General features: G+C 32.4%; 5 protein-coding genes and 1 long non-coding RNA gene across 7 annotated transcripts in view; 2 read left to right on the top strand and 4 right to left on the bottom strand.

Moving 5' to 3' along the window:
- Positions 1 to 5,741: 5,741 nt before the first annotated feature.
- On the bottom strand, positions 5,742 to 7,445 carry Schip1 (Schwannomin interacting protein 1). Its single transcript, XM_015926363.3, has 5 exons — positions 7,341 to 7,445; positions 7,075 to 7,254; positions 6,500 to 6,983; positions 6,186 to 6,285; positions 5,742 to 6,099 (listed from the first exon to the last, which is right to left on the bottom strand). Exons 1-5 carry the CDS (start codon positions 7,419 to 7,421, stop codon positions 6,036 to 6,038), a joined length of 909 nt encoding a protein of 302 aa, XP_015781849.1. The 5' UTR covers positions 7,422 to 7,445; the 3' UTR covers positions 5,742 to 6,035.
- A 398-nt stretch (positions 7,446 to 7,843) lies between these two features.
- On the bottom strand, positions 7,844 to 10,597 carry LOC149093855 (uncharacterized). The gene is made up of 3 exons (XR_016198392.1): positions 9,572 to 10,597; positions 9,304 to 9,483; positions 7,844 to 9,212 (listed from the first exon to the last, which is right to left on the bottom strand). It is a non-coding gene; the product is annotated as an uncharacterized LOC149093855 (long non-coding RNA).
- A 94-nt stretch (positions 10,598 to 10,691) lies between these two features.
- Positions 10,692 to 20,064, top strand: Syt14 (Synaptotagmin 14). Of its 2 annotated transcripts, XR_003081842.2 has the most exons (10): positions 10,744 to 10,977; positions 11,485 to 11,652; positions 12,724 to 13,047; positions 13,627 to 13,779; positions 13,900 to 14,624; positions 14,972 to 15,106; positions 15,178 to 15,348; positions 15,432 to 15,596; positions 15,678 to 15,878; positions 17,465 to 20,064. XR_003081842.2 is itself a non-coding variant. In XM_015926361.3 (9 exons), exons 1-9 carry the CDS (start codon positions 10,959 to 10,961, stop codon positions 15,708 to 15,710), a joined length of 1,893 nt encoding a protein of 630 aa, XP_015781847.1. In that variant the 5' UTR covers positions 10,692 to 10,958; the 3' UTR covers positions 15,711 to 20,064. The 2 variants fall into 2 exon arrangements, 1 of the variants encoding a protein (XP_015781847.1); XM_015926361.3 differs by having other exon boundaries at positions 10,692 to 10,977; positions 15,678 to 20,064.
- Positions 19,823 to 22,001, bottom strand: Adss (adenylosuccinate synthetase). The gene is made up of 5 exons (XM_015926362.3): positions 21,857 to 22,001; positions 20,897 to 21,765; positions 20,693 to 20,790; positions 20,470 to 20,619; positions 19,823 to 20,243 (listed from the first exon to the last, which is right to left on the bottom strand). The coding sequence occupies exons 1-5, from the start codon at positions 21,962 to 21,964 to the stop codon at positions 20,191 to 20,193; spliced, it is 1,278 nt and encodes a 425-aa protein (XP_015781848.1). The 5' UTR covers positions 21,965 to 22,001; the 3' UTR covers positions 19,823 to 20,190.
- Positions 22,002 to 22,714: 713 nt separating this feature from the next.
- On the bottom strand, positions 22,715 to 24,409 carry LOC107360050 (isovaleryl-CoA dehydrogenase, mitochondrial). The gene is made up of 3 exons (XM_015926669.3): positions 23,790 to 24,409; positions 23,355 to 23,621; positions 22,715 to 23,268 (listed from the first exon to the last, which is right to left on the bottom strand). The coding sequence occupies exons 1-3, from the start codon at positions 24,331 to 24,333 to the stop codon at positions 22,793 to 22,795; spliced, it is 1,287 nt and encodes a 428-aa protein (XP_015782155.1). The 5' UTR covers positions 24,334 to 24,409; the 3' UTR covers positions 22,715 to 22,792.
- Positions 24,410 to 25,394: 985 nt separating this feature from the next.
- LOC107360134 (lysosome-associated membrane glycoprotein 5) overlaps positions 25,395 to 26,823 on the top strand; it is a 2,219-nt gene continuing 790 nt past the window's right edge. Inside the window, exons 1-6 of the mRNA XM_015926760.3 lie at positions 25,395 to 25,596; positions 25,668 to 25,726; positions 25,798 to 25,968; positions 26,041 to 26,166; positions 26,324 to 26,408; positions 26,507 to 26,698. Of these exons, the coding sequence (XP_015782246.1) occupies positions 25,536 to 25,596; positions 25,668 to 25,726; positions 25,798 to 25,968; positions 26,041 to 26,166; positions 26,324 to 26,408; positions 26,507 to 26,698 (694 nt within the window). The 5' untranslated portion in view covers positions 25,395 to 25,535. The remainder of the gene's footprint in view (positions 25,597 to 25,667; positions 25,727 to 25,797; positions 25,969 to 26,040; positions 26,167 to 26,323; positions 26,409 to 26,506; positions 26,699 to 26,823) is intronic.

Raw genomic sequence — 26,823 nt, 5'->3', positions numbered from 1 at the left:
AAGTTTGATCGTAAATACTATTAGCTTCATAGACAGGACCATTAATCCCGATCTTCCAAGTAGGTAAGACTCTGGACTGATCAGGAATTATGCCATCACCAATGATTTGGTTTCCTTGAATATTAAACAGTTCGAGTGACCATAAAGATCCATCCAACTGATTAGTCGATAGCCTTGTTACCCGTTTGATCATAAAGCTAACCTAATAGGGTAATGATCGTTGTCAACTCTGTAAACCAGATTGATGTGTTAGTGAAGCCATTTTCATTCCAAGCAGATATGAAGTTAACTCCGGCATCGGAATAGTGAAGCAAAGGCAATAATCGTCCCATAAAGTGTGAGAAGTCAGGAGCAAGCACAACACAATCATCAACTAATATCAAATGATGAGCATAACGATAGAATCTTTCAACATGATCGAGAATAGTATTGAGATATTGACTATTATCCATTCGAGTTTGAAATACCTCGAAACTACAAACCTTAATTAGCTGATTGATTGAAGAGTGGCAATTGGCTTTTATAGCGACCGTTACTTTGTTTGGCTTAGCTCGGGTTGACGTAAAATTGTCTCTAAAAGTAAAGGGAAATATTGATTATCACAGCGACTATTAACAACAACAAGCGGAGTTCGCAAGATTTCAGGACTAATTGGTAGTGGGTGATATATTTTAGATGTTACCAAAAAATCATTGACCAAGTTATCTGCATATAAACATGAAAAATGAGTTAATTTCAACGATTTGAAGTTATTTTACACTGTTTTGTTGCTAAAAAGACACAATAAACACATTAGATGTCACATTCATGCACATATTGACACAGAGGGACCAAAAGGGACAAAAGGAGGCTATAAATTAATTTCTTTTGATTTTAGACTCAATTGATGTGATGTGCCATAAAAACCAAGTCTATCAGTGCTTATAAAAAGTTTCTCTGGCTATTAGTTCTCGAGAAAATCGTGTTCGAAGTTCAAACTTCGATCGCGTTTTGTTCAATTATAGATGAAGATAATATAATGAAACTCATTTTCCTGGTGTTAATTTTGATGGTCTATCAGGAAATGCACTTATTTTGAGAAATAACGTTTTCTTTTTCTCTAAAACTTCGATTATTCGATTTTAAGACTTCAGATTCTCAGATGTTTTTAAACCTTCTTTATTCTGAGACCGTGTGCGATAGAGAGCTAAAACTTATTATCAGTAGACAAAAATCATGGGCACACATCAAGGATCGATCACTTTTTTCAAAACACCAACAGTTCTCTTGATTTTGGACATTGGCCTCAAAAGTTTGAACATCAGTATTTCGAGAATGATAGCACCTACACTCACCATTCTTCTACCAAATATTCGGTGCTGTTACAGACTATAATATAATGGAATATCAGATGATTCAAGATGCTGCGAAAAAAGTTATACCATTTTGGTGCTGGTAATGATAATGGTAAATTCTTATCGCAAATACAATGTTGTATACGTTATAAAATAAATTAGCTCAGGTTTTTTAATATTTAGTCATATTATATTATAGTCCGTAATAGTAACTAATATTTGGTCAAAGAATGGTTAGTGTAGATGCTATCATTCTCGAAATATTGATGTTCAAACTTTTGAGGCCAATGTCCAAAATAAAGAAAACTGTTGATGTATTGAAAAAAGTAATCAATCCTTGATGTGTGCCTATGATTTTTATTCACGAATAATAAGTTTTAGCTCTCTATCACATTCGGTCACAGAATAAAGAAGGTTTAAAAACATCTGAGAATCTGAAGTCTGAAAATCGAATAATCGAAGTTTTAGAGAAAAAGAAAACGATATTTCTAAAAATATGTGCATTTTCTGATAGTCCATCAAAATTTACATCAGGAAATGAGTTTAATGATATTATCTTCATCCATAATTGAACAAAACGCGATCGAAGTTTGAACTTCGAACGCGATTTTCACGAAAGTTATTAGCCTGAGAACCTTTGTAAAAGCACTAATAGACTTGGTTTTTATGGCACTTCAAACCACTTGAGTCTAAATTCAAAAGAAATCATTTTATGGCTTCTTATTGTCCCTTTGTGTCAATTTATGCATCAATGTGACAACAAATGTGTTTATTGTGTCTTTTTAGCAACAAAACAGTGTAAAATAACTTCAAATCATTGAAATCAATTCAATTTTCATTTTTATATGCAGATAACTTGGTCAATGGTCCTTTGGTAACATCTAAAATATATCATCCACTACCAATTAGTCCTGAAACCTTGCGAACTCCACTTATTGTTGTATTCACAGCCGATGTGATGATCAATATTTCCCTTTACTTTTAGAGACCAATTGCCACTCTTCAATCAATCAGCTAATTAAGGTTTTAAGTTTCGAGGTATTTCAGACTAAAATGGTCAATATCTCAATACTATTCTTGACCATGTCGAAAGATTCTATCGTTATGCTCATCAGTTGATATTAGTTGATGATTGTGTTGTGCTTGCTCCTGACTTCTCACACTTTATGGGACGATTATTGCCTTTGCTTCACTATTCCGATGCCAAAGTTAACTTCATATCTGCTTGGAATGAAAATGGCTTCACTAACACATCAACTGGTCCTAATCTGGTTTATAGAGTTGACAATGCTCATTACCCCATTAGAATAGCTTTTATGATCAAACGGGTAACAAGGCTATCGACTAATCAGTTAGATGGATCTTTATGGTCACTCGAACTGTTTAATATTAAAGGAAACCAAATCATTAGTGATGGCATAATTCCTGAACAGTCCAGAGTCTTACCTACTTGGAAGATCGGTATTAATGGTCCTGTCTTTGAAACTAATAGTGATTACGATCAGACTTATGATAGCTATCAAGAACGAAGTGTTTGTCTTTGAGTGTTCGCTTAATTGGTAGTGGATGATATATTTTAGATGTGACCAAAGGATCATTGACCAAGTTATCTGCATATAAACATCAAAAATGAGTTAATTTCAATAATTTGAAGTGAACTTACACTGGTTTGTTGCTAAAAAGACACAATAAACACATTTGTTGTCACATTCATGCACATATTGACACAGAGGGACCAAAATGGACAAACAGAAGCTATAAATTAATTTCTTTCGAATTTATACTCAATCGATTTGCAGGAACATAAAGTCTGAGTCTATTAGTGCTTTTGAAAAGTTTGTTTGGCCAATAGTTCTCGAGAAAATCGCGTTCGGAGTTGAAACCTCGATCTTGTTTTGTTCAATTATGGACGATGATAATATCATTAAACTCATTTTCTTGATGTAAATTTTGATGATCTTGCAGAAAATGTCATTATTATGCGAAATAACGCTGCATTTTTTGTAAAACTTCGATTATTCGATTTTCATTTCTTATTCCATTATACCTTCTTTATTCTGTGACCTTATGAAATAGAAAGCTAAAACTTATCATCCGTTGATAAAAATCATGAGCAAACATCAAGGCTCGATCACTTTCTGCAATATAAACCAACAGTTCTCTTGATTTTGAATATTGGCCTTAAAATTTTGGACCTCAATATTTCAAGAATGATAGCACCTACAGTCATCATTCTTTGACATAATATTAGGTGGCATTACGGACTATAATATAGTGGAATTTCAGATGCTTCAAGATGGTACAAAAAAAGTTATTGCATTTTGAAATTTACCCATAAAATGGTGAATGTTTATCGCAAATCTAATGATGTGTTAAAAGATATTCATTATTAAATGAATTAGCTCAGGTTTTTTCAATATTTAGTAATATCATATTATAGCCCATGATAAAAGCTAATGTCTGGTCAAAGAATGATGATTATTGGCACTATCGTTATCGAAATATCGATGTTCAAAGTTTCGAGGCTAATGGCCAAAAGCAAGAGAACTGCTGATTAATTACAAAAAATGTTCAATCGTCGATGTGGATCAACAATTTTTAATGGTTACATGATAAGATTTAGCTCTCTATCTCAAATGGTCACAGTCCGTCGAAGGTATAACTGAAATTCGGAGAATCGAACTTTTACAGAAGAAGAAAAGTTTTATTTCACAAGCGAGAGCATTTTCTGGTAGATCATCCAAAGTTACATCATGGAACTGAGTTGCACAGAAAAATCTGCTTCCATAATTGTACAAAAAGCGATCGAAGTTTTAACTTTGACCTCGATTTTCTCGAAAACTGTCAATGGGATGAATTATTTAATAGCACCAATGGACTCATTTTTAATGTCCTTACAAATCCCACTAAGTTTCAACTCTTGCTTCAAAAGTTCGAGTCTTTGGCAGTAATCTTTGCATTTCATTTGCAAGCTTAACCAGAAAATTGGTTTATTTACCAGAATATGAGTTGAGAAGTGTTTGGTTTGTTAAATAAGTTGTTTCTCGCACATTTAAAAGCCAAAGATCAAGACCCAAACGCGCAAACAGAAAGTTATCAAATCGAATGGAATTATTAACGAGCGGAGAAACAAATTGGTAAAAGCGTGATGACTGTAGGTCCCACCATTCTCGAAATATTTAGGTTCAAAGTTTTAAGGCCAATGACCAAAAATCAAGAGAACTGTTCAAAAATTGATAAAAGTATTTTATCCATGATTCGAGACAACGATTTTTATGGACAAATATAAAGTTTCAGTTTTCTAACTCTCACGGTCACAGAAAGCGATCGGTTAGAATGAAAATCGAACTATTCAGTTTTACACAAAAAGAAAAATTATATTTCTCAAAATGAATACATTTTCTGGTTGATTATCAAAAGTTACATCAGTACTTTGAGTTTCATGAGAAAAACTTGCTTTCGTATTTGCACAAAAGACGATCGAAGTTTCATCTTCAAGCTCGATTTTCTCGTAAACGATCCATCATAGAAACTTTTGAATCGCACAAATGGACTCATTTTTATGCCCCTAAAGCCGATTTTTGAAAAAGGCCAGACATTGATAAAAGCAATAATTTATCGATAACTAATTTTAATTTGATCATCAAAACGACAGATTTGTGCAGAACTAATCATTTCAAAGTTAAGATTGCCTTTTTATCAATTCATAACGAACAGATGATTATTCAGTTTATTGACGATCATTTTCTTGAATTTGTTTGGTGTAATGAGTAAATTATGTATTTGAGAAGGTTCAACAATTTTCCTCCAAAGATTTATTAAAGCTGTACTTCTCGAGATATTCATTGTTTGATAATTTTAAAAAGCTGCTACAGAATTATATTCGATTATCCTGCAACGTTATATCAGACTAATCATGATTATTAAGTTCTAAATCGTCCTTGAGACTGTTAACAGTTGACTTGTGACAGATGATTGAACAAATTAAATGAAAATGATGATAAACATCCAATTTTTGGTGGTGACATTGAAAAGCATTATAAAGATGCATAAAGTGATTTGTTGAGGCGAACTTAATTTGAAAGCTTCTGATGTTACTCAGAAAAGATGAGTGAAAAATAAAGATAACTGTGTCTATCAAGTTCATGTTCATTGTTAAGCTATTTTTTACAGTTGATTTAAATTGTGATTTACTTATGGCTGTGAAGAGATGAAAAGATCAAAGCTGAAACTAATGGAGATAAAAAATAAATCGTTGTCACTTTTAACCCTATCTTATGTCTTACACATTAAATGTTATGAATAACCTTGGCCTTGGCTGAACTTTTTTGAGTCTGAAACTGATGTTGGCTGCAACTTTGAATAAGCTAATGATTGATTTCAATTTTCAAAATCAGTCAGTCAAAATTTTATGTAGCATTTGATTTATTGTTATTTTGAAAACACAGTTGTCTTCAACTTTACAAATCAAAACTTTTTTTAAATTATTTTCTATGTCATTGTAAATAGAGATTGCAATCAAATTACTTCTTAAATAATCAAACAATGTGAGTAAATTCAACTGTACATATATAATTAGATATGATTTTAAGAGTGAATCAGCGTGATTGCTGGGCAGTAAAATTGAGATCCAAATGAATTGTCCAATAGGTTAACGTGATACAAATAAACGATTCCAGTAAACTGTACGTTTGGCTACAATTAATGAGATGCTTTCCTTGTCAACTCAAGACTTCTTGAATTTTGATGTTTCATGCGTTTTAACCTATAGAACAATAAAATAAAAAATAATTAGCTTGAAATTTTCAGAATAAGAAAACTGAAATTAAGAGATGAAGTAAAAAATCTTACAAAAATATTGTAGCGTCTTCAATATCTACAAGGATTGAATCTTGTTCCATATGAAGTTCGTCTCTTTCTTGAAGCATTTGTACCAGCTCTTCATTTAGGGCTTGATTTGATGAGAGATTAAAATTAAAATTGATTTCAAGTGCAATCGCAAAAAGTCTGAGTTCATCATCAATTTTGTTGAAATACAAACTAGTGTGAAATGGAATGAAATCGTGTTAAAGACGCGAAATTTATATTTCCATTAAATGTATAATTATTCACATTTGCATTGAATTGATGATTCCTTCAGAATATTTTGGGTTATTTAAGCTTACCTTCAATTTGTGAAAGTAAATCATTTACAATAATCTGCAATTTAGGAACACTCATTTCTTTGAGTACTTCCTTATTGAAATGACGGTCCACTGGCAATTGTATTAACTCAGCAACCGGATTGGGCTTCACTTTAGATCTTTCGGTTTCCATTTGCATTTGAGCCATTTCCTTTGCTTGACTAAGCGCAAATCTAGCTTCAGCAATAATTAAATTGTGATAACGATGGAAGGTACTCATATCATTTGGACGAGCTGTATTTAAAATGTATCTGAACCTTTCCATTTTATTCCGTCGCAAATTTACCATTAAATCATGAGGTTTCTCTTTCTCGATATTGCACCTTTCAAGTTCATTTACCAATTGATTCTCGTCCGCAGAAACATCTTCATTGTTATTGAAATCCATGCCTTGAGCTTTTTTATTGAAATCTTCAGTGATACGATTGAAGGCATCTTGACGAAGCCTTTCCAAGTCTCGAGTTTCCTTTAAAGCAAAATAAATAAAAACAAAGATGAACAAGAAGCGACAAAAATAGTAGAAGGGTTAAATTGTGAGGAGCGTAAAATTAACAAACCTCATAATGGTCTGGTGTTTTATTGAAAAAACACAAACGCAAGTCACTTGTATTAGTCATTAATTTATTAAGATAGCCTTTCTTGTGACCAACGGTTGATGATTTCCATCCTTTATTGTTTCTATCATCAAAATCACTCTCCATGGCGAGTCTTCGTCTGATCTCTTCTCTATCCTGCATCTAAAATGTAAATAAAACAAGAGAAACAAACCATTCATAATGAGTCATACAGGAATTAATATTAGTAATATAATATCTGTACTCACCGAGATTGACCTAACTTCGAAGTTGCTCGTTATTTTAACCTTAGACATCTGTGTTGAGTGGTTATAATTATTAGAAGCCATGTTTAGATTAAAACACTTGACCAATAAAGATGGATTATGTCATACAGATATTAAAATACATTGAAGATCCAATCTTTCCGAGAGTTGAAGTCGTTAGGGTTTTGGAGGGAAAGTGTTGAATTTGAATATTGTAACAATAACAACCTGAGCTACAAATAATTAGTTTTGTATAATTGAATTTTTGTTACTATTGGCTTTATTTAATGGTGTTTATTTGGGTGGACCATCATGAATCATGATCATCAATAAATTGTAATTTCTGAGTCGACTCTTGAACTTACATTGCATGTGTATCTAGAGAAGAGTAGTCTCAATAAAAACATGATTATGAATTTATAAGAATTGATATAAATGTTTCAATACTTGTATTGATTATTCAAGCTGCATTCTTAATAAAGATTCAGAGTAAAATGTAGTCAAAATTCAAGATCACTTCTTGTCGGACAATTTATTTAAGATTGAATACCTGCCAACACTTCACTATGGATGAAATTTTACTGTTAATCTTAAAATATCATATTGTGTCGAAAAATAAATTTACATCTGTTTATAGCAATTAAAAATTTCACGTAAATTAAGTTATATCAATAATGAGTAAAAACAATTTGTAATACAGTTGTAGTTGATAATGAAATCACATCATGTTATAACTTCGAAGCACAATTTTAACCAGCTGGACTTCGGTCATGGTTAGGTTGATGAAGCGGACAATGCAACGTAAACAACACCTTGAATGTTGATGTGCTGAAACTGATGGTTTGATAATAAGGATAACAGTTTGAATGATGTTTATGGTTGTCCAGACCAGTGCAATCAAATAAAATGCTTGACCATAAAACACGATTATCTGAGATGGTTCCAGCTTCGACTCCTTTTGAACGAACCAATAGTTTAGTCCAGTAATCAAGAGTTGACAACAATCGCCAATTATGTTGGCTGAGACTCTAACAGCATCAATCAATAAACGCATGCTAAAATAAACAAGTAACTTCCAACTGGGAGCGATCTTTCCATCGCCCTGTTCATTTGACGGACTGTTGGGTAGGTTAATTGTATTACCAAGCCAAAGGACTGATCCTGGTGGTTTCACTAATTCCCAGACAAAGTTAGAGACAATCTTATTCCAATTATAAGGTGGTTCCAGCGAGAGTAGAGTTGAAATTGCGATGCTATAAAAACGAACACGGTGGCTCAATAGAGAGGCTGAATTTATATTTGATAAGAGCCACAATATTAAGACATAAATGCAGCTATAAAGGGCCCATCGCCATTTACCAAGAAAATTAGATCGAGGTTGTCCAGCAGGAGTCACTGATCTAGAATCACTAATCAAATTATCCGTATTGGAACCTTTCCTGGTGGAACCGCCAACTGCTGTTGATTTTGAATTATCAGCTGATGTACCCGCCTTTGTTTCAGGCTTTTTGTTATTAGGTGTTTGGTCAACATTACTCATTCTTTATTAGAAGAGCTGAAGCTTAATAGCTAAAATAAATCTATGATCCATATAGATTGGACGGTTACATGGGTAGATGTTAATATTGATGGCTAAATAGTTTGTTTTGATTTCAAATCTGGTTTCTGTGTTGTAGCAAGTAGGATAAGTTTGCAATAATGTTGTGTTTTAATTGTTGGTTAATAAACAAAAAACTAGGATTCAATCGACAACAATGACAAGTTGTGAAAGTAAATTAAAATCTGATTCGAATGTAAAAACAAAAAAAATTTATTGAAATCTTCAGTGATACGATTGAAGGCATCTTGACGAAGCCTTTCCAAGTCTCGAGTTTCCTTTAAAGCAAAATAAAATAAAAACAAAGATGAACAAGAAGCGACAAAATTAGTAGAAGCGTAAATTGTGAGGAACGTCAAATTAACATACCTCATAATGGTCTGGTATTTTATTGAAAAAACACAAACGCAAGTCACTTGTATTAGTCATTAATTTATTAAGATAGCCTTTCTTGTGACCAACGGTTGATGATTTCCAGCTTTTATTGTTTCTATCATCAAAATCACTCTCCATGGCGAGTCTTCGTCTGATCTCTTCTCTATCCTGCATCTAAAATATAAATAAAACAAGAGAAACAAACCATTCATAATGAGCCATACAGGAATTAATATTAGTTATCGATAGTATCTGTACTTACCGAGATTGACCTAACTTCGAAGTTGCTCGTTTTTTAACCTTAGACATCTGTGTTGAGTGGTTATAATTATTAGAAGCCATGTTTAGATTAAAACACTTGACCAAAAAAGATGGATTATGTCATACAGATATTAAAATACATTGAAGATCCAATCTTTCCGAGAGTTGAAGTCGATTTAGATTTAAACAGTTGACCAAAAAAGAAATCGCTTCATTGTTATTGAAATCAATGCCTAGAGCTTTTTTATTGAAATCTTCAGTGATATGATTGAATGCATCTTGATGCAGATGGATTATGTCATAAAGATATTAAAATAAATTGAAGACCAATTTTTTTACCAATGTAAGAGTTGAAGTCGTTTGGGTTTTGGAGGGAAAGTGTTGAAATTTGAAAAGGATTATAAATTTCTGGTTTTTTATAAAAATTTGGACTGCAAATAATTATCTTAATGATTAGTCTTGTTTTATTATTTGGTTTTGTTATTGGGTGAACTATCATGATTAACATTTCACCGTAACTTCCACTAAAACTAACTATTTCATAGCTTTTGAGTAAACTTATTCTAGAATAGTTTGGTTCTTAGGATTCCCAATATTTGAAACCCAATCTTGTCTTGCACCTAATCGGGTGCAACCATTTCAAACATTTGACACTGATTAGATTCAATTTTGGTTCAATGTCAGGTAATAGTCAACCTGTACGCAAAGGCTTATTAAGCTCACTTAAAATGTACAGTTTTCATCGATTGAATCCTTTCCACTTTTACAGGTAAGATACGCAACACACAAAGATTGGCTCATTAGTGTGAAATGAAACATTTTAAATTGCGGTAATAATAGTAAACGCTGATATGGTAATGATTCAAATTACGTTAAGTTATGGTAAGTTGACATAACAATACTGGTAAACAAGCAAAACAAAAAACATAAACAACAAAACTGGTTAAAGCGCAATGTTCAAAATAAGGGAAAGAAGGAATGAAAGGGAAAACAGTGAAAGTAGATGGATCAATATGGTTTCTATGGTTATTCGGAATTGTTCAGGAAAAAAACTTCGCTGGATGATTATCCCGAAAAATGATTTACTCTGAAAGTAGACAGAGAGACACAATTCAGATAGCATTAGAATACACAAACTCTCACAAGACACATAGGAAAGAAATACATTTTCACTTAGATTACACATAAACACAACACATCACAACACAAACACAAGGCACATTTACATAGTTTAATTTAATCGTTTCCCTCATTTTTATCAATGTTTATCAATTTTATTTTATCCTTAAATCAACTATAAGGATATTTATCAGTGTATGGTGCAAAATATTGACCTCAAGCGTTTATCTGGATCAGTTAAACAATAAAAAATCGTATTGACCCTTGTGATGATCCTTCCTTCATCAGGTAAGCTTTTTGTTGTTATTCATTTTCAACCTCCATTTTCAGCCTTTCTTTTCAATCATGATCTTTATTAAATTATTGTTTACTCTATTTGAATTAGTTTAATGTAAATTTAGCCTTTTCATTAAGACAAACCATTCAATCGAATCTAAAACCTCAAGTCTCTTAGAAATGGTTACCAAAAGATATATTTTGAACCTGTTGACCTGTTTTGTTTGACTTCATTAAACTCAACAGAGTGCTTTGATCATTGAATGTCTTAAATTATGCTTGAATTGCAGTAAGATTTCACAGTTAGTATTTTAAATAATGCTCTTTTACCTAGTACTGATAAAATATATCGAGTAAATAATAATTTATTTCAATTAATAAAAGGCTTACATTCTGAAGCCTCGTATTGGGCCTTAAGTCAACTGTTTTGTGACCCCCAAGAGCTTCGATGTTTACGTTGAAGCAGATAGACTTAATTTTCATGTGAATTAATACAATTTTTTCAATTTTTTCTTCCAGTGCCACCAGAGACAAGTGCTTTTCTTGGTCTGGTTGCAATATGTATGGTTGGTTTGCTGGTTTTGTATCTTTACCTGAGCAAAAAAGTATGCTTCTCAAATGTTGGTAATTTCCCATGTTGTGATGAACCCACCAAGACTGAAAAATGTAAAATAACTCGACAATTAGGTAAGAATTACAGTTATTTTACAGTAATTATTGCTGTAAAATTTCGATGGTATTCTGAAAGCACTCCAGCTATTTCATACTGGATGAATCCTTGCGCTTTTATCCATGAGTATTGTTCTAGTAAATTGCAGAATATTCAGATTGAGATTGGATTGAAATCAACTCAAATAAAAAGGTTCATTGATATTGACGCGAAGTTTCTTTCAAAGTGAAGTATCGAGACATGTTAAAATCTTCAATCGTCTTTGCAAATATCTAGCAGAACTCAGTTGAATCTTGGTTGGTTGAGTTAATGGAACTAGAAAACTTTCAATTCATAATTTAAAATCAATTTCATGTCATTTTTATATCGATACCAAATTTAGTGTTAGAAATATTGCTCACTATACCTTGACTTGATAAACATGGTCTTTACTTTGAATGGCAATCCAAACATTAAAATATCAACAAACAACTTCAATATTCTTTACAATTGAACTCAAATAGTGACTTCAATCCTTCTAACAGTTAAAAAAAACTTGTTATTCACTCTATTTTAAACAAACAAAATATTCTTCAGGTAAATTCACACAAAACAAATTAATTTATTATTGTAGTTGCCATTGAAAATTTTAATATTTAGCTTCAAGTAATGTTTTGAGCATAGTTTATGCTTAACACTTTCAATCCAATTCTCATTGATAGCAATAGTAATGTAACAATTTAGACAAAATTAGGTCCAAATGCTAAGATTACCTGGACTCAATAAATGAAATTAGTTACATATATTAAGTCATTTTGTAGCCTTGTTCATGTTTGATTGATCATTTTGTTTTGATTAGTTTTGTTTGCCATTTTAGCAACATTAACATGCTATTAGTCTATACTTGAATCCTGGTTTGATTACCAGAAAAACGCCGGAAAAGGGTAAAAATTTTGGTTCACCATTAATTGATACATTATTCAAGATGTCAATTTGTTCACTCAAAGACAATGTTTGACCATTACTATAGACAATTGATAGATTCATATTGATTATCATAATCTTAATTTTAATTTTCTTTTTCTTCCTTGTTATGATTGATGTTTCAGGTTCAAGTTATGGTTATGATGATGATGAAGAAGAATCATCAACTGACAGTGAAAAAGAGGTTAAAGAAAGATTATATCAGCCTGGCTTGGAAACAAATGGATCAAGAAGACAATCATCATTTAATAAACATCACCAACAACATTCAAATAAAAAATTATCATCAACAGGAGCCACATCAAACCATCATCATAATCACCATAACCGGTCAAATGACAAAAAAGAGGCTAAACATTTTGTTAGACAGTCTTGCAGTACCGATAAATTATTGGCAAGAAACGATTCCGTAAATAGTGAAAAAACTGATCAGTCCAGTTTATATCAAGGTAAGGTCAATTGATTAATTTATTAAACAATAACATTAATTTTACCGATCATCATCCTACACTTCATCTCTTCCATTAATGTAACTACATGCATAAATAATGTGTATTCAGATCAATAACTCAGTTTCATTTGTTTCTTCTTAAATTAACTAATAAAACCTGGAAAACGACTATTTTTATCTAAATTGAGCTTGTAACTACAATCGTTACAGTGATTTAAATAAGAAATTATTCATAAATTGAATAGTTAATTTACTTGTTTACCTCTTGAGACTTGAAGATTAACATTTTAATGCAAGTTATTATTCTGGACATTACTCTTTTAACATTAAATGATTATATTCATTGAACTTCATTTTGGTTGCCATTGAAAGTAAATAGTCCTTGAAAGGTTTTAAATTTCAATGGTCAATAGATTTGCTTTTAATTATTCAGATTTATCTGTGTATATGCACGTTTGGATGATTTATTGATTGGTAGATGATGAAATGACGATGAAATATTGGAATCTTTAATGGTGGAAATATTGATTTTCAACTGTTTTTTATTTACTTGTATTTTTTGTTTCATCCTTTTCAGAGCCAGTTAATTGTCGACCATCTTATGATCAACGCAACTATAACAATCAGCGTAAAGAATGTGATCAGGGTAAATCAATGGAAACCAGGCAAAATGGTTCAGAATTGGGAGATTTGAGTAATCAAATTGATCTCATTTCTATGGCAGAGAAAGGTTAGCATCAATACAATGGTTCAATAAATGAATAATTATTATAAAAAGAGTAACTATTCATTTCACCGATCAAGCTTCATTTTAATTGATGATCTATCTTCTTGTTTGTCATATTTTTAGGTAAAATAGGTAAAACTGGTTCATCTGATGCTGCCTCATGCTCAAGTGAAACTGGAAGTCAAGATACTGAAGAGGAAGCTTTGGTTCCCTTCTTACATGAAAAGGCCAAACAAAAGGCTTCCAAATTGATGTGTGATCCAAATAACAATTCAAACGGAATAATTAAAATTGGAAATGGACGGATGAATAAGAGACCCCGAATAAGCTCAAATAAAGAAAATGAATCCTATTTCAATGAAGGTTTTGAAGGTCGCCTTGAATCGGAATCAGGGAATAAATCAAGTGAAGATGAAGATGTTGATACCATGGTGAATGGTAATGGAATTGTCAAATGTGGCTGTCTCCAAGTCAGTCATGCCTATGATCCACCAACTCGTAAACTTCATTTGACCATAATTCGCGCTCGATCCATTCCAACCAAAGAACGATCCGGGAGTAACCAGGTCTATGTTAAAGTTGTCCTAACACCCAATCGAAAATCCAAACAGTCAACTAAACCCAAACCTACTGGAACAGGATGTCCAGAATTTAACGAATCATTTACATTTAACCGAATTGATCCCGAAGAAATTCTTAATTATGGTGTCCGCTACCGATTGTACACATGGGAAAGAATGAAACGTGAACATTTAATCGGAGAATGTCATGTTTCATTCGGAACCCACAAGCCTTTACAGCAAGAGACCAAAATTTGGCTCAACTTGGAGCCTCGCTCCAATATTCAAGTGAGTTATCACATTATACTCATAATGTGTGTACATCATTGCGCTCAATTCATTATTGACACTGAAAGTGTTAATAATTAATACTGGCAGTATCTTTATGGTGCATGCTAATTAGGAAATCCTTTAATCCTCGTAAATCATGACAGAAGCGTTATTAAGTACATTTATTTATTCTGTTTTCACAGTGATTAATTTCCAAGTGAATCTGTTCTGATGAATATTGTTTTGCATAAAAACAAGTTCATGATCATCTAGAGTATAATGGAATAGATAATTTGTAACCATCATAATTTATGCACAACTTTCATGTTAACCTCTTGTTCATTTTTTACCTGTATTGTCTCTAGAAAGCGGATTCAAGGTCTGATGTTTCTAGTATTGCTCGAAGTGATAGCTCTGGGTCCAATAATTCAGTGGAAAATGCATGTTCTCCCGAGCTTTTGATAGGTTTGTCTTACAATGGAACTACTGGAAGATTACAAGTAAGCATTGATTGATTTTTCATCTTCAAACTCTTCTCTTAATTAATCGACTTTTTGATTTCCTAATGTAGGTTTTTGTGATTCGGGGAAGCCAATTCAAGAGTCCAGCCATGAGTCGAGCACCAGATACTTATGTTAAGCTTGCCTTGGTTTCATCTTCTGGACAAGAAATTGCCCGGTCAAAGACATCGGTTAGACGAGGGCAACCTAATCCAACATTTAAGGAAACCTTTCTTTTTCAAGTGAGTTAACCTTTTCAATTTCTTAATCAAAAATATCTTTACATCTGTATCATTGTACATTTTTTTATCATTTCACCCTAAAGGTTGCATTATTTCAACTTCCTGATGTTACTCTATTAATTTCCGTTTACAACAAGAGAAGCATGAAACGTAAAGAAATGATTGGTTGGTTTTCATTGGGACGAAATAGCACAGGCGAAGAAGAAAAGTCTCATTGGAATGATATGAAAGAGACTCGTGGAGAACAGGTTAATAATGAATTTATTGATAAAGTTATGATATTCTGTTATTCTTTCTTCTAATGATATTTTTTCTATTTCCAATCATAGATTGCTCGGTGGCATGTTCTCTTGGATTCATGAGATCTTATGAAATTAAGAAAGCGCAATTTTCCAAGAACTAACCCTCTGTTGGTCTCATTTTCTCATTGTTATGCGATTATGGGCATTCTAAATCGGGAATCAATCGATTTTAAATGGAATAGGAGCAAAGGCAGAATCAATAGAAAATTGATTTAATTTTGACGAGAAGTATCTCATAACACTTTGATTCAAACAATTTAACCAGCAACCCTGAATGATATTGTTTATGGCGTTACTGTTGTTAACCTTTCCATTTCCCTCTCCTTTTCCATTGAAAATACCTTTGCCAATATTTCAACTGTCCTTAGTTGATATTTTAAACCACCTTTGCAAAGGATCATTGAAAAAAATAACCTCTTTTACCTTGAAACTTTCATTTTCCGTTGAACGATTCCAATTCCAAGATTGGAGTTGGTGGATTCAAACAAGACTGAAATTTGTTAGTGAATCAAATTGAATTGTATGGAGATTATTCCAACCACTCATATTCACCCTTTCACCCTTTCACCCTTGCATTCACACTTTCATTCACATTTTCATTCACTCTCACACTAACACTCACTCACAATTAACTCATATTCATTCAAATTATCCTGAAATTGGCCCTTTTTCAATGATCCTCTTTTTTCGATTAACATGAAAAATTTCCTGTCCTCGATCAATTCGTTCCTTGTTTCTGCCACGATCGATTGACTAAGGAGATGTAAACAACCCTTTTGGCCTTAACTCCTTCTTTATACTCACAATTGAATACTTCTCTTACTACAATTAACTCTCACAAATTGACATTTGAAAACTAAAAGCCAAAACCAACTAACCAAAAAACTTCCTCAAGAAACGGCGTCACTAAGAGAGAGAAACCAAATTTGCTAAAAAGATGACCAACATAATAGATATTTAATTATATATTATTATGTGTAAAGACAAGATTAACATAAATATTTAATGACCAAATGGGTAAATAAGGTAAATGGTCAGATTATACAGAAAAAAGAAGAAAATTGTTTTTACTTTGGTGCATATTTAATTAACTTGCTTCAAGTACAATTGTATTGGTTTTCAAATGTCTCCTTCCTTTTCAACCAATCCCTCAATGTCTACCTTATATTATTATCATTGTTGTTTACAATTATCATTATCATGGTTACTATTATTATCAGACACATGAATTAATGTAATTTGCAAAATATTGATGATCTGGTTGAAGCAATATTTTTCACTTGAAAAGATTGTTCAATGTGAATGAAAGTGAAACCAAAAATATTGTTCAATCAAGTGATTTTATATAATTAACTGATGATTGTTTTGTCAAATTGACAAATGCTATTCTTACATGAAATCAAGTAAATTCAATGTTCATATTGGTACACTTTGATTGAATGTTTAAGGTAAATCAAATCATCATTATATAAATATATAAATCTTGTTGTAATACATGTTGAAAGAATTGAAATAGTTTTGTTTATCGAGTCAACTTTTTGTATCTAATGAAAGATTGATTGCAATCTAATTAATCGTCCTTAAACTTTGTTTACCAAAAAGTAATTGATAATGACAATGATAATAACATGTTAATATTAACTGTCATAATCTAAAAATGTGACTCTTAACTACTTCACATTCAATTTCATTTACTCATTTATTTAGGTGCAAAATTTTAATTTACATGAAAACACATCGACTGATGTTCACTTTGAATACAGGCTTACAATTGATTATTGTTTCTAATTATTTCTTATTTTCTTTGCTCTCAGGTTTAATTGTTTGGCATTTGATTTAGCAGATTTGATCAGGAAAATATCAGATAATCATGAGAAAATATTTGATTAATTGAAAATTGAATGATGAAGGCAAGATTGTGATTGCAATTTAAAGTCACATTTAGAGATGACCGATGCAGTAAAGACATTTCAAATTGACCAAGTCCAAATGAAGAGTCTAACTATGATTGTGATGAACCTATTTTAAATGTCATTTTAATTGTTGCTCCAAAAAGTGAACAATTATTATTATTTAACTTTTAAATTGCCCTTTTATTTCAAATGATTAACCCAATTGATTGGTGATTTCATTTGTTCCCATTCATATTTACAAAACATTTTCCTGTATTGAGAGTTGAAAACCCAAACACCAAAACCCAGAAGATTCAAGAAATTTTACCAAAGCAAATCTAAATTATCACCAAGTCTGATTTAGTTGATTAAAAGCTGACTGAAAGGATAATCACAATTAATATTTAAAGTTGACCTAATCAAATGATTTTATTTCAGATGTTGTTTGTTTTCAAGTCTATTTCACTGCAAATCTGTTACAATATAAACCCATACACACAAACCAATCCGTTGAAACTCTATTGACTCAAATTTTAACCTCAAATTGTTACAGTTTATCAATTACCGTTTACAGTATTTAAAAATTCAGATTTAACTCTTTTCTTTGACAGAAATCAACAATTCATTGCAACAATTACATTTGTTTCTGTCTCCGTCATTTAGCATCGATTGTTTGAACCAAAAAAAAACAAATTCTGTTCAATTTTATTCCAATGACATTAAAGAAAACAAAAAATTACAAAAACATTGTTTCATTTCTTATTTAACCCAAAAGATGACAATTGAACTAACTGTAGTTAGTTCAAGGCGAATTGATTTGGCTCCAAATTGGTGGATTCAAGGAACAATGAAAATGAGCCAAGATGAATCATAGGTTGACAAGAATTAGCTCATTTTTTATCCTTCATTTTCACCTAGCATGGTAAATCAAGGTTGAGAAATATCGCTATCATCATCACCATCTATCTTCATAACAAATGGCAGGATTATTTTTGTTGTATCACGATCAAGAAAACGCTAATGTTTGGTTAAATGTGAAAGACAAATTGGCTTTAAAACTTACACAATGCTTTACTCATTGAACCTAGATTCAATTAATTCTTGGCAGTGTTTCGATGAATCTTATGATTCTGTTTAATCAACATTAAACTAGATTGTAGGTTAATGTTTGGTTAACTTGGGTAGATCGAAGAAAGCAAATTTAAAATTACACAGTTGAAACTAAATATAATGCATCTTTGACACTCTTTTTTCTTGCTATCCAACTGATTTGCCTCTGGTAATGTTACAGTATTATTATTGTAGGATAATTACTGAAAATAAAATATCCAAATTGTATATTGTTTCAATTGATTGCTTTTAAAGTAATTGATTGATGGATTAACTACTCTTTTTTTTCTTGGCTTGCTTGGCAACCTGATTTGTTGTTCATAATGCAAAATTATCTCAACTAAATGGGTTTCAATACAATAATCGGAAATCAATGTTAATTTTGTCCTTGATGAGAAAACTCAGAAAACTGAGAGTTGGTAAACACAGGAGAGAGGTTTATTTACATTAGTGATTCCATTGCACAATTTAATCCGGATTAAAGATTCTATCCACCAGTTGATAGTTAATATTTCAGCTTATTTCCATGTACCAGATTGTATTGAATGAGTCAGGCTGAGCCAACAAATTGCCAATGAGCCATGAATTATTGGTTGATTATTTGACTTCCATTATGTTCAGTTGAGAACTGGCTTAATTGGTTTGGAAAATCACTCAATTTTATAATGATTGAACTCCAAGTCTAGACAAATTGCAACATTTTGATTGTCACGAAACGGAATTAGTGATTACAGATAAATAAATTGTAGATAAATAAAGAGGCCAGTCGGATGATGAGAAGGTGATAAAATCTCGGATGATTTCTTTAAAGAGTTCCAGAGTCCGTGAATTAAATTGATCAGAGTGATTAAGATTCATTCGTGATACAAAAACTTGAAGGGTCGGGGTAGTAAAATAGTCAACCAGTCATTTTCAAGGCTTGTTAAAAATGAAAACTTGAATTCACATGGTTTCAAGTTAAATCTAAAATAAATTTATCAACAAGTTCAGCTGGAGAGCCAGAAACAGTTTACAACAATTAATCATTTAAGTATTACTCGAGATAGTTGGCCACTCTTTATTTATCAATCGAAAATAAACAAGCGAAACAACTCAAATTTTAACCATTTTCCCCATCTTTGATTGCACAGAGATAGTGTTAGAAATTAATGGTCCAGATGATAAAAAAGATGAGATGAAACACTGAACTGGTTTAATTGTAAGTTAAATACAAAGTTTTAATGTGACTGTTGTGGTTAACAATGCTCGTTGATTGTAATCGTCTGTGTGATAGTGTTTGGTCGTCAAAATGTTTGCTTTTAGATGATTGGCAGCAATATTGAAACCAAGTGGAATTATTTTACTAATTCAATTTGATTTTTGCTTTTCGTTATTGATGCATTGAGTGTGGCCGGAGGATATTCCAAAATTATGGTTCAAAAGAGGGAGAGAGAAAGACAAAAAAATCAAAATTGCGAGACATCATGATGATGAACTTTTCTTGCTATTGATGTCGACGTTAAAGTATGAAAAAATATGATTGAATAGTCTGCCGACAATTATGATCTTTCGATGATTGAAGAACGATCAGGCCCCACACCAATCCATTTCACTGTAATGATAATGTAAGAAAAAAAAGATAAGAATATTGAATCATTAGAGGGGAAATTATTGACATAGAAAGCTGATGCAATCTAAAGTTACTTATTGCTATTATACCCTTGAACGAAAGATTTATTCATCATAAATGGTTTACACAATTCATGAGAATAAATATCTTGTTACATCCGGTTGCTGATGAAATATCGATTCTCGATTAATAAGAAAAATTAACTTACCAGGCACGCCACAGAGCTCCTCAATAACAAGAATATACCTTTGAGCTTCTAAAGGTAAATCAGAAAAGTTTCTACAGCTGCTAATGTTTTGTTTCCATCCTGGTAAAGTCTTGTACTTAACAGTCACCCGTTCTAAGTCATTAGCATTGGCTAGAAAAATCAAAAGAGTTAAGAGAAATTTAAGATTCCAGAGCAAAATAATTGAATATAAGATAATAAATACCTGGAGGACTTGTTAAAGTTTTCCCTTCGATTTCATATTCTACTCCAATTTTAATTTCATCGAAATCATCCAAAATGTCTAATTTTGTAACGGCTAGACTAGAAGTGAAAAAATGGATTGTAAGAATAAGTGGATTTTGTAATGAGATATAGTTGTTACAACTAATGAGATCGATTAAATATTGAGTGTTGAAGTTCAACTTACTGTGTATAACCATTAATCATATTGGAATATTTCAGAAGAACTATATCGAGCCAGCCGCATCTTCTTTTCCTTTTGGTTGTGACTCCGATCTCCTTACCACGTTCTTGAAGCAAAGTTCCAATTTCATTCTTTTGCTCCGTTGGAAAAGGTCCATCTCCAACTCGAGTACAGTAAGCCTTGACAACACCGTATATGTCATTAATTATTTTTGGAGAAACTCCAAGACCCGTACAAACACCACCAACGGTGCAATTAGATGAGGTAACATAAGGGTATGTGCCAAAGTCAATATCCAACATAGTTGCATTGGCGCCTTCAACTAGAATTGATTTACCCGTTTTAATACTTTGATGAAGAAATGTAACAGTGTCAGCAACAGAGCCGCGAATTTCTTCAGCATAACGACGATATCTCTTTAACTCTTCATCAACGTCAATATTTAAATCTGAGAATTGCTTTTGATACGTAACAGCGAGAACTTTAAATTTTTCCTCAAAATTGCTAAAGTCACCCAATAAATCAGCCATTCGAATACCAGTTCGACTGACTTTCGTTGAATAGGTTGGTCCAATTCCTTTTCTTGTAGTTCCTAGGCTTTTTTTACCCTTCTCCAGTTCTTGTAATCCATCAACTGATTGATGGAAATCGAACACCATGTGGGCCCGGTCAGAGATTATCAATTGCTTCTTTAGATCTTTCAATCCTTTGGCCTCATTACGAGTAATCTCGTCAAATAACTGAGGCAAAGATATAACAACTCCATTGCCAACCACAGCGGTACAATTCTTGTTAATTATACCACTTGGTAATAAATGAAAATCATACTCTGAGTCACCAACTACCACAGTGTGTCCAGCATTATTACCGCCCTTTAAAGTGGTTGAGATGGAAATGGGGGAAAGTGGAAATAGACTAGTCAGGTTAAAATGGCGGGTAAATGATTAAACTTGATGAACTTACCTGACACCGACACACGATATCAGCCTTGTCAGCCAGTAAGTCGACGAGTTTTCCTTTTCCTTCATCACCCCATTGGGTACCGAGCACAACATTAAAATTACTCGGCATGTTGATATCACAGAAGTAGTTTAGAAGAGAAAGTCAAGACAGAGAGTAAACTAGTCTATCACATGAAAAAAATGAACAGAAGCTTCAAGCTTGAAGTTTTCAGCTCCATCTCCTGGTAATGTACAATCAACCCTCTCAAGGATCTTACAATCTTGTTAGAAACAGGTTTAACTCCACTAGATGGCTATACTTTAAATCGACGAAATAGTTTAAATTGCACACGAAACTATCTAAATATCACAAAATTACTAGGATTTAAATTTTAAGGCTTAAAAGGAACCTCTTCGTTAAGAGTAAGGTTTTAAGGACTAAGGCGGAACTTAAAAATCTCACACTTTCGCTAACCAATGGTAAAATTAATAATGAATACACGAACAGGTGATTATTGTGAATTCATTTATGTTTTTTATCTGAGATTGATTATCAATCAGAATTTTCTCTTCTCTTTCAAAATTCATGGATTTGCTGCAATAGTAGTTCAATCATAAACCTTAGACTTAATCTTAAAAGATTAATAGATGCATCTCAATTTAAATGTTTCATGTTGCCCCTCCTTAGTTCGTAAAACCTTACTCTTACCGGAACTTCCAGTTGAGAGTTTAAGTTAACGACTTTTCAAATTTGAGGTAGGTCTTATAAACACCTGATGCTAAGCTCAAGAGAAAAGCTAACCACGTGAATAACAGAAAGAAGTTCAAAAGTAACAAAAGATGAGTTGCATTGAGAAAGAATGAAGAATCGAAGAATAAATTACACTGATATCATCACTTTAATCATTTATTTTACATTTTTCGTGTTTTTTGTCTAAAACTTTTCTGTAAAAACTGTCTATTTTCCTAAGTAGGCTTTGTTCAATTCACGTCCGATTAACCACCGCCTGATCTCACTAGTTCCAGCACCAATTTCATAAAGCTTAGCATCTCTGACCAATCTTCCAACATGATATTCATTAGCGTATCCATTGCCTCCTAAAAGCTGAACAGCATCAAGAGCAACCTTAGTTCCAGCCTCACCGGTGTAAAGTATGACACCAGCACAATCTTTGGTATAAGGCGAGGGTCCTTTGATATCGATATCTTTTCGAGCATAATAATTTGTAATCGCTCGAGCAACATTATAAACATATGCTCTAGACACACTAAGAGCAACATACATATCAGCCATTTTAGCCTGAAGAATCTGGAAAGTACCAATAGGTTTGCCAAATTGATTTCGTTGATGAGTGTAATCAAAAGCTAATTCACAGGCCATTTGCATGATACCAACAGGACCAGCAGCTAGAACCAACCTTTCCTTATCAAGACCTGAAACATTTAAAGTGATAACAAATGAATTAGTTGTGATGTTCACCCGATCGTATCCAAAGAAATGTGTAAGAAACGATAAATACCTGACATTAATACATAGACTCCATTGTTCAATCCACCGACAATGTTCTTTTCAGGAACCTTCAAATCTTGAAAAAGTAGTTCGGTTGTTGGCGATCCTCTCATTCCAAGTTTATCAATTTGTTGTCCAAGCGAGAATCCTTCCATTCCTTTCTCAATGATAAAGGCAGTGATTCCTTTATCACTTGTTCTAGCATACAGGAAAACAACATCAGCTTCAGCACCATTGGTAATCCAAAATTTGCTTCCATTAATCACATAATAGTCACCTGAAGAAACACAAAATGAAATGAATTCAATTTAGGCACTTATTATCAAAATCAACTTTTAGTTGCCTTGTGATTTATTCACATATGGGTCAAAGCTTTTGAGATCATTTCAGCATCTCTAACGAGTGTAAACACTGTAAATTTTGCTTCTTGATCTAGCTTGAGTACCTTTTTTCTCGGCTTTTGTCTTCATTGACACAACATCACTTCCAGCACCAGTCTCAGACATGGCTAAAGAGCCAATCTTGGATCCATCAATTAATCCAGGTAAGTATTTAGCTTTTTGTTCTTCATTTCCATTAACAAATATTTGATTTATACACAGGTTTGTGTGAGCTCCATAGGAAAGTCCAAGAGCAGCACTGGATCTGCTTATCTCTTCCATGATTATACAATGATCAAGATAGGTTAAATCAAGTCCACCATACTCCCTGGAAACAGTTGGCCCTAGAAGTCCCATTGAACCAAGTTTTTTAAAAAAATCCCGAAATCCAGGATAATGTCCATCTTTGTCAATCTTTCCAACCAAATCAAGTGGCAACTCTTTGTCTAAAAATTTCCTCACTGATGACCGTAACTCTGCCTGATCAGGAGTTAAACCATTAATAGCACTTGAGTGATCCGAGATAGAATCAGTAGAAAAACGTTGAGATGATATGGAGGTCAATCGTCGTCCAAGGCATTGTAATCCGGTGCTGAATCGAGATAACATGGTGACACAAATTTAAAAAATATAATTAAATATGGCAAATTGTTAAATGGCTAGACAATAAGGAAGAGTGAGTTCAAGTCATAAACTGTGATACATTCAAGGAGACTTCAATTCTCATATCTACTTTCTGTGATGAACCAATTTTCAGATAACTTATTATCACTGATGAGTTTCGGAAAAAAAAGAAAAGATAAGCATCTTATCGCAGAGCTAATTGATTGATAAAAGCTTTTTCTCAATAGGACTTTTGCACCTGAAAACAGTCAAAACACAATGACCGAGTTGACAATAGCCAAAGGGATAATCTATCTGAATCCAAACTAGTCCAATCCATCCTAACTAATCTAGCTGTAACTTTTACTAAACACCAAGAAACTGAATTAGAACTAAAATTTTTTCAGTTTCCTTTTCTAAATTCAAATTCTCGTTAATCTAGATTGTCGTTAAAAGTTGGAAGTTTTAATATTACCAACAAGTTTGAAGTATAAAAACAAGAATCGTTCACAGAAAGCTTTGATGAGATAGAGCATGGTAAATTACCCTGAACATCTTGAATGCTAGATTGTTTCACAGTTTAGATTGTACCTAGATTGGCTTATTAGGAAATAATATTAGCAAATTGTATTAAGTAATAATTTACAGTTGTTAAGGGCTGTAATAATGATACTCTCTTGGAATAGCTTATTCGCACTATTCACCGGGCAGCGTATTTCATCATTTTCAATTTACCTTAATAGACCAAATTAAACCTAAATTGATTTAAATATGATTTATAGAGTTTTTGGATTGATATTTACGAAAGAAAATTTAATTGGGTTAATTAAGAATCAAAGAAATCGAAATGAAACCCGATAAAACTCAATTATTGCTGAAATGCGATGTTTTGCGATTTTCTAGTTCAGCGATGTTATTTAATGTAATTATATTGCAATTTTCATCTTAATAATCAATTTTAAAAATTTAATCGGGAAATCAAATTTCGGAATCACATTTGGAATGGATCGATATTTTCTTGCACGCATATGCAGCGAAGCTAAAAGAAGTTGTTTTCAGTTTAAGTTTACGTTTGTTACAGTTAACCATTTTTATAATTGATTCCCTCTCCATTTTAATTTTATTTTTATTATTGATCAACTAATTAATAATTATCTATGAACAGATAATTTAAGACTATCAATAAATTGCTGCTAATTGGCAAGATTATGGATTGGAGCCAGAATCTTTGGAGCAAAGGCTTACTCCTTTTGCTGTTCGTTGCCTCGGGTAAGTGATAAATTTATCTTTACATTATATAATTAATCTATCACTAATTGTGATTTTAATTCTGCAAATAGGCTATGATTGCGCTGGAAATAAAACAAAATCAAGTAAATCTGGTAAAAAAATAAAAGAGGTGAGAGAAGATTCTACTATGTTTAACCTAGAGCTACATATGATCAACCGAATGTATTGTTTATTTCAAAGTCAACAACAACAGCAAGTTACCAGGATGAAAATTCAAATAAGCAATCTAATTTAATGGAAACCGCTCCAAGTTTCACTTTTTTTGGTCGAGATGAACATGGGAAAATTTGTATTTTAGCTAAATTTGAAGCCATTTTCACCATAACTTATGAAGCTACCTCAGGCTCTCAGGTAAGTCAATCATAATCTCAAAACATGTTCGTCCCTATAATAACCAATCTCTTTTGTTACCCAAAAATATAGCAATTAATCGCTAAAATACCCCGGGATACTGAAACAAGAGCACACTGCGTCAGCCTACTTGACACCAACCCATATCTGGATATTTCATGGCGAGGTGGATTCACATTCCGAATGGTTTTTAGCAAAGTACGTAACCTGTATGAAAGGGCTAACAATTGACCGTCATTGACCAAGTTGAACAATTGATTAACAATTTTCAAATCTTGGTTAACCACTCTACCATGATATAATTTTTATTTTATTGTACTAACCAATGAATTACCTTTTGTTTTATTCGTAACAGCATGAATCAACCAATTCTTGGGGAGTCAAAGGAATGAACCTTGTTTATAATACGAAGGATTCAGCTTTTACGGAATCAGTTGACGGTGAGTTTCACAGATCAAGTTTTAAACAGTAAATAATAAATTACTCTAAAAATATATTTAAATCTGACACCTTTTTGCTTTGTTTTTGATAACTATAGGTAGAGAACTAATTGTTAGAAGTGATCAGGATTCCCTCAACCAATTTGAAACTCTGCTTGGTAAATCATATTATTGTCCAAGTCCATCAATTATAAACATGTACAATCCTGCAGGAGAAAGAATTGTAATTCTCAGATTATCCAATGTTCAACTTCAAGCTTACGAAATCAAGACTGGAAAATTTTCTCCAAGTAAGTTTTCATGTTGAAAATGTTTTTTAGTCAAACGCGTAACAGGCTATATTTACCAGCCATTGATTAAATTATCAAATTTGTCTGATTTAAACTTGATTTTCATCCATTTCCATATATTTCAG

This window comes from Tetranychus urticae, chromosome 2 (assembly GCF_039701765.1).
Source record: "Tetranychus urticae isolate SD_2017Ah chromosome 2, NJAU_TeUrti_SD_1.0, whole genome shotgun sequence".
NCBI classification, from domain to species: domain Eukaryota; kingdom Metazoa; phylum Arthropoda; class Arachnida; order Trombidiformes; family Tetranychidae; genus Tetranychus; species Tetranychus urticae.
Note: the sequence above shows the minus strand (reverse complement) of the source record. Positions and strands in the feature narration are given on the sequence as shown.